The sequence below is a fragment of the Coenobita brevimanus genome, chromosome 117 (genome assembly GCF_032717465.1).
Source record: "Coenobita brevimanus isolate Jiangsu-jjx chromosome 117, ASM3271746v2, whole genome shotgun sequence".
NCBI lineage: Eukaryota > Metazoa > Arthropoda > Malacostraca > Decapoda > Coenobitidae > Coenobita > Coenobita brevimanus.
In genome coordinates this window covers 1,087,373-1,097,033 of record NC_137070.1, presented here as the reverse complement: position 1 = coordinate 1,097,033, position 9,661 = coordinate 1,087,373, and the positions used below count along the sequence as shown (strand labels likewise).

The following is a 9,661-nucleotide window of genomic DNA, read 5'->3' as shown; positions in this document are numbered from 1 at the left end:
TGTCGTTTATTTGTGGTTTTGTCTTGTTTATCATGAGATCACGATTCCGCTCTCTCTCTCTCTCTCTCTCTCTCAATATTTTATGCCAAGTTAAGGTGGCAGTAGTCTCTCTCTCTCTCTCTCTCTCTCTCTCTCTCTCTCTCTCTCAATATTTTATGCCAAGTTAAGGTGGCAGTAGTCTCTCTCTCTCTCTCTCTCTCTCTCTCTCTCTCTCTCTCTCTCTCTCTCTCTCTCTCTCTCTCTCTCTCTCTCTCTCTCTCTCTCTCTCTCTCTCTCTCTCTCTCTCTCTCTCTCTCTCTCTCTCTCTCTCTCTCTCTCTCTCTCTCAATATTTTATGCCAAGTTAAGGTGGCAGTAGTCTCTCTCTCTCTCTCTCTCTCTCTCCCTCTCCCTCCCTCTCTCTCTCTCTCTCTCTCTCTCTCTCTCTCTCAAAGCTCTTATAGGTAAAATATATATATACTATATTTACAGACATATGTACAAGAAAATGCTTTGACTAGTGTGATGAGAAGGCATACACACACACACACACACACACACACACACACACACACACACACACACACGAAGAGACAGAGAGAGAGAGTGGAGAGACATGCAGACAGACACAGTAGGGACACACACACACACACACACACACACACACACACACACACACACACGAAGAGACAGAGAGAGAGAGAGTGTGGAGAGACATGCGGACAGACACAGAAGAGAGACAGACACAGTAGGGACACACACACACACACACACACACACACACACACACACACACACACACACACACACACACACACGAAGAGACAGACAGACAGAAAGACATGATACACACACATACACATACATACACACATAGACACAAGAATATATATACACACAGAGACACGGACATAAATACACACACACACACACACACACACACACACAACCCTTGCTGGGGAGAGGAGGAGGAGGAGGAGGAGGAGGGTGAAGGAGAGGAGGAGGAGGAGGAGGAAAGACTAGCTGTAAAGGAGAATGACAAGAAGAGAATGATATGGAGAGGAAAGAAGAGATTACACACACACAGACAAATTTTTCCACATTCAGAAGCAAGGGTGGGACACGAGAAATGCATGCAACTGCACAGTACACCCAGAAACACAAATATACACCACACAGAGACCCTTACACCCTTATACCTAATACTGAGACATGAGTATTAGTTTTAAAAATATTCAAAATGGTGAGAATACAAGGTTAATCTTCCTATGAAAGAGTTCAATGCTATATACACACAATCAGAGTCTTTATAAACACACGCAGATCCTATAAATTACATTCTGTCACTTCAGGCACTTCTTAATCTATCTATATCAGGAACTATGAGGGAAGGGGGACGCCAGGCACAAGCTCAAAGGCACGTATGTTGGAATGACTCACTTCAAAAACCCAACTGACTCGTATTTCAAAAGATGAGACCGTTATTTTGAACTGACTCGCCCTGGAAGACCAACTGACTCGTATTTCAAAAGATGAGACCGTTATTTTGAACTGACTCGCCCTGGAAGACCAACTGACTCGTATTTCAAAAGATGAGACCTTTATTTTGAACTGACTCGCCCTGGAAGACCAACTGACTCGAATTTTGAAAGATGAGAGATATATTTTGAAACTACTCATCTCAAAAAACCCACTAACTGCTATAATTACTGTGCCCTCTTTAAATTTTCAAATCTGTCAGCTGAGAGTACAAAAAAGTAACGTATTTCCACACCTAGAAAAATATATCAACAGCTTCAAGTTCGCAGTCTTCAACAAAACACAAACATTGGTCCGGTTCCAATAATACTTGGTTCAGTTCCCCCCTCAGCGTAGGGTATCGCGCCTCGCTGTTTTACCGTCTGATTTTGATGCTGAGTTTCCGTCTACAGCAGTAGCATAGAGGGAATCAGCACCGTAATGGACGAAGGCAGCACCATTGGGGAAAACTCAGCACCATTATGGAAGAAATCGACACCATAATTTTTCCTGGTAACAGCACTGGGAAGGGAGATTCAAGCTTCAGATGGCCACTTTCCACTACGCCGTGCCTGGGGGTAGCTGTAAAACTAATATTCTTTCCTCCGATCTTTACACAGAGGCACAGAAGCTTCCCGACAACGCAGTAAATGCACTGGGAAGAGAGATTCAAACTCCGAATGGCTGTTTTCCACTACGCTGTGCTGGGGGAAGCCATAAAACTGATATTCTTTCCTCCAATCTTTACACAGAGGCTCAAAATCTTCCCGACAATCCAGTTAATGTGCCAGGAAGAGAGATTTAAGCTCCGGATGGCTGTTTTCCACTACGCTGTGCTGGGGGAAGCCATAAAACTGATATTCTTGCCTCCGAACTTTACACAGAGGCTCAAAAACTTCCCGACAAACCAATTATTGTGCTGGGAAGAGAGATTCGAGCTTCAGATGGCCGTGTTCCACTACGCCGTGCCTGGGGGGACCGTAAAGCCGATGTTCTTGCATCCGGTCCTCATGTTTTGGCAGAAGAGCTTCTCGAGGGACGCTGTCTTGATGATGTTGAAGCCCTCCTCGCCTCCAAAGGTCGAGGGCTTCCAGTAACGAGGGCTGCAGATGGGGTTGGCGAGGAGGCCTTTGACGCTCCAAGGTCCGCCGGTGTTTACCATCGTGAGGGGCGTGATGGAAGGGCCTGGCCGTTCAGCGAGGAGTCCTGCGGAGGAACGGATCATGCGTTACTCATACCCCTTTCACTTCAACTTCGCCTAAACCAACTGTCTCTCCGTTTTATCGCTGGAATATGATGCTAGTCACGAAGAAGTGTTATGGAATGAGTGTAAAACCATGAACAAAGCAGTGATCATATACTCTCTTCACTCTAACTTGGCCTAAAATTCACGTCTCCCTGATATGCTGGTAGGAATGTCACTTTCAGATCTGTCTGTCTGTCTGTCTATCTATTGCCTAACTATCTATCCATCTATCACTCTAACTTGGCCTAAACCTACTCTCTCTCTCTCTCACTCTGACTTTACCTACCCTCTCACTCTAACTCTACCTACTCTCTCTCTCTCTCACTCTAACTTTACCTACCGCCTCACTCTAACTCTATACATACTCTCTCTCACTCTAACTTGGCTTAAAGCTACCCTCTCTCTCTCTTTAAATATCATGCTAGTCACGAAGAAGTGTTCTGGAAAGAATGTAGAACTCGCTCATATACTCTCTTCACTCAAATTTGGCCTAACATTGACTTCTCTTCGATATATTGCTAGGAATGTCACTGTCACATCTGTCTATCTATCTATCTATCTATTGCCAGACACCTTAATCCCAAAGGGGTGGCCACAAACAAATCGCCTCCATGTCGCCCTGTCCCCCGCCATTTCACCGCCCTGCTCCCAGCTCACACTCCCCTCTCTCATATACCTCTCCACTCCATCCCTCCATCTCATCCTTGGCCTCCCCCTCCCTCTCCTCCCCTCCACCTCACTCACATACACTCTCCTCGTCAGTCTCTCACTCTCCATCCCCCCAGCTCACACCCCCCTCTCTCATATAGCTCTCCACCCCTCCATCTCATCCTTGGCCTCCCCCTCCACCTCACTCACACACTCTCTCCTAGCCAGTCTCTCACCATCCTCTCCACTGCATCTCTCCACCTCATCCTCGGTCTCCCCCTCTCGTAGTCAGTCTCTCAACTTACCGATATAGTACTCAACCGCCTCAATATCTCCGTACAGCTCCTCGAGGTCACGGGCAAGGTCAGGGTCGCCAGTGAGGTCAACGAAATTGGTGAAGGGGCGCATGCCGAATCTGCGCCTGTATGCGTTGAGACTCTGGAAACGTAACTGCCGCCCGTTTTCTATGACCCGCTTCAAGACGGGGTAGAGGACGTGGGCGTGGTTGCGTGTGGTGAGCTGGGGGTGGATAGATAGATAGATAAATAGATAGATAGATAGATAGATGGAGAGAAAGAGAGAGAGGGATGGATAGATAGATGGATGGATAGATTGATAGATAGATAGATAGATAGACAGATGGATAGATAGACATAGATAGATAGATGGATAGATAGATAGGTAGAGAGAGAGACAGACAGAGAGAGAGAGTTATGTGAGAAAGAAGAGTTGAAATAATGAAGAGAGAGAGTAGTAGTAGTAGTAGTAGTAATAATAATATTAATAATAATAATAATAACAATAATAATAATAGTAGTAGCAGCAGTATCAATAATAATAATAATAATAATAATAATAAAAATAATAATAATAATAATAATAATAATAATAATACTCACAGCTCCCGCCCTGCTGTTCACCATGGCGTGTATGAACGTGTCCAATCCATGTTTGAATATTGGCGCCGTTGAGAAGGCCATATCCATCAGAGCATAGTTGGTGCCGTTGACCTGGCGGCGAGAGAGAGATGATTGGAGATAAGTAGAGATTATTTGAGATGATTTGGGGTGATTGGAGATGATTTGGGGTGATTGGAGATGATTTGGGGTGATTGGAGATGATTTGAGATGACTTGGAGATGGAGAGAGATGATGAGAGATGATTTGAGGTGATTGGAGATAAGTAGAGATTATTTGAGATGACTGGAGACTATTGGAGATGATTTGGGGTGATTGGAGATGATTTGAGATGACTTGGAGGTGATTGGAGATGACTGGAGATGGAGAGAAATGATGAGAGATGATTGGAGATGATTAGAGACAGACAGACAGACATGCAGACAGAAAGAGATAGAAAGACAGAAAGATTAAGAGAGAGAGAGACAGAGAGAGAGATTTTATGAGAGGATGTCAGTGATAGAAGTGGGTGAAAGTTGGTTCCCTGAGTGAGGAGTAGAGAGAGTGAGACAGAGAGAGAGGAAGAGAGACAGAAGGAAAGATTGAGAGATAGAGAGAGAAATAGAGAGATAAAGAGGGAGACAGAGAGATAGGGAGAGATATTGCGTGTCTCTCCTCACCTCCAGATAGTCGGGAATGAGAGGATGTCAGAGATTGAGGTGGATTAGACTGGTCAAGCAGAGGACAGACAGAAAGCGAGATACAGAGAGAAAGAAAGAGAGTTAGAGAGAGACAGGCAGACTTAGAGAGACTGAGAGGGAGATAAAGAGATAGAGAGAGATATTAGGTGTCTCTCCTCACCTCCAGACCGTCGGGGATGAGAGGATGTCAGAGATTGAGGTGGATTAGATGGATCAAACTGAGAACGACAGACGGAGGTGTAGGGAGAGACAGAAGGAAATTTTGAGAGACAGAGAGAGAAATAGGGAGACAGAGAGAGAAATAGGGAGAGACAGGGAGAGATATTAGGTGTCTCTCCTCACCTCCAGACCGTCGGGGATGAGAGGATGCCAGTGGTAGAGGTGATTGAACTCCGCGTGGATGCGGTTGTGGTACTGAAAACTGGTTCCGTGCGTGAGGTGCGGCTCGAAGGTCAGCCTCAACTTGTACTGGCTCAAGTGCTGAACGTAATCCTCGATGGTGATCTTGATGACTTCGCCTGTTTGGAGGGGGAGGTGTGGTTAGCTCCAACGCTGGGTGGTAGCCATATCGCCAACTCATACGTGTTTCATATCAACAAGTGGGTTGGTGGAGGGTTAGTGCCCCTCCCCGTAAAACAGCTCAAAGACAAATGGCCACCCCTTATGGGACTATGGCGTCTGGATGTAGGTGTGTGTGTGTGTGTGTGTGTGTGTGTGTGTGTGTAAGGAGTGTGTGTGTGTGTGTCTTTGTGCATGTGTACGTGTCTGTATATCTATGTACGTGTGTGTATGTGCACGTGTATACTAACCAGTGACTGTTAAACCCACTCATCATCCCAGTGTGTGTGTGTGTCTGTAGGCATGTGTGCGTGTCTATGTGTGTCTGTATGTGCGTGTACGTGTTTGTCCCTCTATGTACGTGTGTGTATGTATGTGCACGTGTATACCAACCAAGTTTAATGAGTCTGACTGTCTGATAAATCCAGTGTGTGTGTCTGTAGGCATGTGTGCGTGTTTGTGTGTGTGTGTATGTGCGTGTAGGTGTCTTTATATCTATGTACGTGTGTATATGTATGTGCACGTGTATACCAACCTATTACAATGAGCCTAGCAGTCTGGTAGAGCCTCTCATCGTCCCAGTGGGGGTGAATCCGCTGCAGTTCGCCACACACTCGATTATGCTCCCTCACCCAGATCGTTGAGTAGGCCTGTGGAGGGGAGAAAGAGTACCTATTAACTACACGAGAAGGGTGACTTGGAGATGGATGTGGAGGATGTGGAGGGATGATTATGGATGTGTTGAGGATGAGGTGGAGGAGGAGGAAGAGGAGGAGGAGGAAGAGGAGGAGGAGGACTGTAGTAGTAGTAGTAGTAGTAACGATAATAATAATAATAGTAATGATAATAATAATAATAGTAGTAATGGTGGTAGTAGTAGTAGTAGTAGTAGTAACGATAATAATAATAATAATGATAATAATAGTAGTAGTAGTAGTAACGATAATGATAATAATAATAATAATAATAATAATAATAATGATAATAGTAGTAGTAGTAGTAGTAGTAGTAGCAGTAGTGGTAGTAGTAGTTAATTACTGTGTGTGTATGTATGTATGTATGTATGTATGTATGTGTGTGTGTGTATGTATGTATATATGTGTGTGTGTATGTATGTATGTATGTGTGTGTGTATGTGTATGTATGTGTATGTATGTGTGTATGTGTGTGTGCGTTTGCGTGCGTGTGCGTGACTTACAAAGAGGCCTGGCAGGAGGGCGAAGAAGGGGTGCCCGAGAGCGAACTTGCTGTCTTCAGGAATAGGCATCCCCGGCGGGTAATCCATAGAAATCCCCTCCACGTCACGCAGGTAGGGCGGGAAATCCTCTCCATTAATCACCTGTTGAAAGGCGTTAAGGTACTGTTTATTCTAGGGGATAAATTTTCACCTAGAAGAAAATTACGAGAATGAATCACCTGTTGAAAGGCGTTAAGGTACTGTTTTTTCTAGGGTCATGTTTTTCACCTAGAAGAAAATTACGAGAATGAATCACTTATGGAAAAACGTTAAGATATTGCCTATTTATTTTATCTAAGTCACTTGTTGGAAGGCGTTACGGTACTGTTTATTCTTGGGGGTAAATTTTCACCTAGACGAAAATTATAGAATGAATCGCCTGTGGAAAAACGTTAAGATACTCCAAGAACACAAGTATGAGAAATATTAAGGCTATTTATTTTTTCTAAGTCACTTGTTGGAAGGCGTTACGGTACTGTTTGTTCTGTGGGACAAGTTTTCCCCTAGAAGAAATTACGAGAATGAATCACTTGTGGAAGGGTGTTAAGGTACTGTTTATTCTAGGGGATATATTTTTCCCTAGAAAAAATTACGAGAATGAATCACTTATGGAAAAACGTTAAGATATTGTCTATTTATTTTTTCTAAGTCACTTGTTGGAAGGCGTTACGGTACTGTTTATTCTAGGGGATAAATTTTCACCTAGAAGAAAATTACGAGAATGAATCACCTGTGGAAGGGTGTTAAGGTACGGTTTATTCTAGGGGACAAGTTTTCACCTAGAAGAAAATTACGAGAATGAATCGCTTGTGGAAAAACGTTAAGGTACTCCAAGAACACAACTAATTTCTCTGCATTAATCACTTGTGGAAGGGTGTTAAGGTACTATTTATTCTAGGGTCAAGTTTTCCCCTAGAAGAAAATTACGAGAATGAATCACTTATGGAAAAACGTTAGGGTACTCCAAGAACACAACTACGAGAATTATCAAGGAATTTCTCTGCATTAATCGCCTGTGGAAAGGCGTTACGGTACTATATATTCTAAGGTCATGTTTTCACCTAGATGAAAAATAAATCGCTAAGGCAGAGGTGTTAGGACCAGATAAATAAATAAAATAAAATAAAAAAAATAAATCGCTAAGGAACAGGTGTTAAGGTCAGATAAATATATAAAATAAATAAATAAATCGCTAAGGAAGAGGTGTTAGGGGACACGTAAATAAATAAAATAGTAATAGAAATAAATCAGTAAAATAAATCGCTAAGAAAGAGGTGTTAAGGCTAGACTAAATCGCAAACTAACCTGTGTTCGCAGCTTGCCATCCTTGTATGACCTCAGTGCGCGTCTGTCTTGCTCCGTGAGGCCGTATATGTTTGACACGTCCACCTGGAGAGAGAGAGAGAGAGAGAGTGAGAGAGGGAGAGAGAGAGAGAGAGTGAGAGAGTGAGGGAGAGAGAGAGAGAGAGAGAGAGAGAGAGAGGGAGAGAGAGAGAGGGGGGGGAGAGTGACAGACAGACAGACAGAGAAAGGATAGTTTGAGAGAGAGAGAGGGAGAGAGAGGGAGAGAGAAAGAGAGAGAGAAAGGCGATGCTATGGCTCTACATCCATCTACACTTCTTCGTGACTAGCATTATATTCAAGATGGAAAGATGGCCATTTATTATTATTATTATCATTACTATTATCATTATCATTATTATTATCATTATTATTATCATTATTATTATTATTATTATTATTATCATTATCATTTCCTATGTTTTTCCTCCACTCATAGTCTCTAAAAAAATTATTATCACTTTTATTATCATCATCATTATTATTATTATTATTATTATTATTATTATTATTATTATTATTATTACGTACCCCGCCATTGCCCTTGGTCAGGTGTGGTCCCTTCTTGTAATCTGTCCTGAAGAACTGGTGGGTGAAGTGTTGGGCGTAGTATTGGAACAGCACGTTTGTGTCGTGGGGTTCGGGTTTGAAGCTTCGACGGAGAAAGACTTTTTTGATTAATTCGTCCACGTCTGGATAGTCTGGATGGCCTGTAGGGGTAGATAGGTAGTTTAGGGTCGTGGGTAGATAGGTAGATAGATGCAGGGCTTGATAGATAAATGGATAAGTAGATAAATAGGTGTTGGTGTCGTGGGGTTCGGGTTTGAAGCTTCAACGGAGAAAGACTTTTTTGATTAATTCGTCCACGTCTGGATAGTCTGAATGGCCTGTAGGGGTAGATTGGTAGTTTAGGTACGTGGGTAGATAGGTAGATAGGTAGATAGATGCAGGGACTGATAGATAAATGGATAAGTAGATGAATAGGTGTTGGTGTTGTGGGGTTCGGGTTTGAAAGCTTCGATGGAGAAAGACTTTTTTGATTAATTCGTCCACGTCTGGATAGTCTGGATGACCTGTAGGGGTAGATTAGTAGTTTAGGGTCGTGGGTAGATAGGTAGATAGGTAGATAGATGCAGGGACTGACAGATACACTGATAAATAGATAGATGTGTTGGTGTTGCATCGTTACGGTTTGAAGGTTCGAAGCATTGAGAGTTTTTGAATAATTCGTCTACATCTGAGTAGTCTGGATGGCCTGTAGGGGTAGATAGGTAGTTTAGGGTCGTGGGTAGATAGATAGATAGGTAGATAGATGCAGGGACTGATAGATAAATGGATAAATAGATAGATGTTTGGTGTGGTGTGGCTCCGGCTTGATGTACGGTAAAAGTCCTGGGATTTTCCAAGAGCATATCCGCCTCTCGCAACAAACGTGACTGTTCTCTCTCTCTCTCTCTCTCTCTCTCTCTCTCTCTCTCTCTCTCTCACCTGCGACACCGAGGGGGGTAGGGCAGTGGAGGGGGACGGGGGGTAGTGCT

At 43.4% G+C, this 9,661-nt stretch overlaps 1 protein-coding gene across 1 annotated transcript in view; it reads right to left on the bottom strand.

The window, feature by feature from the left end:
* Nucleotides 1-2,046: 2,046 nt before the first annotated feature.
* LOC145418940 (prostaglandin G/H synthase 2-like) overlaps nucleotides 2,047-9,661 on the bottom strand; it is a 15,994-nt gene continuing 8,379 nt past the window's right edge. The window contains exons 5-14 of the mRNA XM_080287195.1: nucleotides 9,612-9,661; nucleotides 8,655-8,833; nucleotides 8,088-8,171; nucleotides 6,744-6,884; nucleotides 6,081-6,195; nucleotides 5,330-5,505; nucleotides 4,290-4,400; nucleotides 3,696-3,909; nucleotides 2,476-2,702; nucleotides 2,047-2,078 (exon numbers count right to left, since the gene is read on the bottom strand). The exon at nucleotides 9,612-9,661 is cut by the window's right edge and continues 94 nt beyond it. Coding sequence (XP_080143321.1) covers nucleotides 2,058-2,078; nucleotides 2,476-2,702; nucleotides 3,696-3,909; nucleotides 4,290-4,400; nucleotides 5,330-5,505; nucleotides 6,081-6,195; nucleotides 6,744-6,884; nucleotides 8,088-8,171; nucleotides 8,655-8,833; nucleotides 9,612-9,661 — 1,318 coding nt within the window. The 3' untranslated portion in view covers nucleotides 2,047-2,057. The remainder of the gene's footprint in view (nucleotides 2,079-2,475; nucleotides 2,703-3,695; nucleotides 3,910-4,289; nucleotides 4,401-5,329; nucleotides 5,506-6,080; nucleotides 6,196-6,743; nucleotides 6,885-8,087; nucleotides 8,172-8,654; nucleotides 8,834-9,611) is intronic.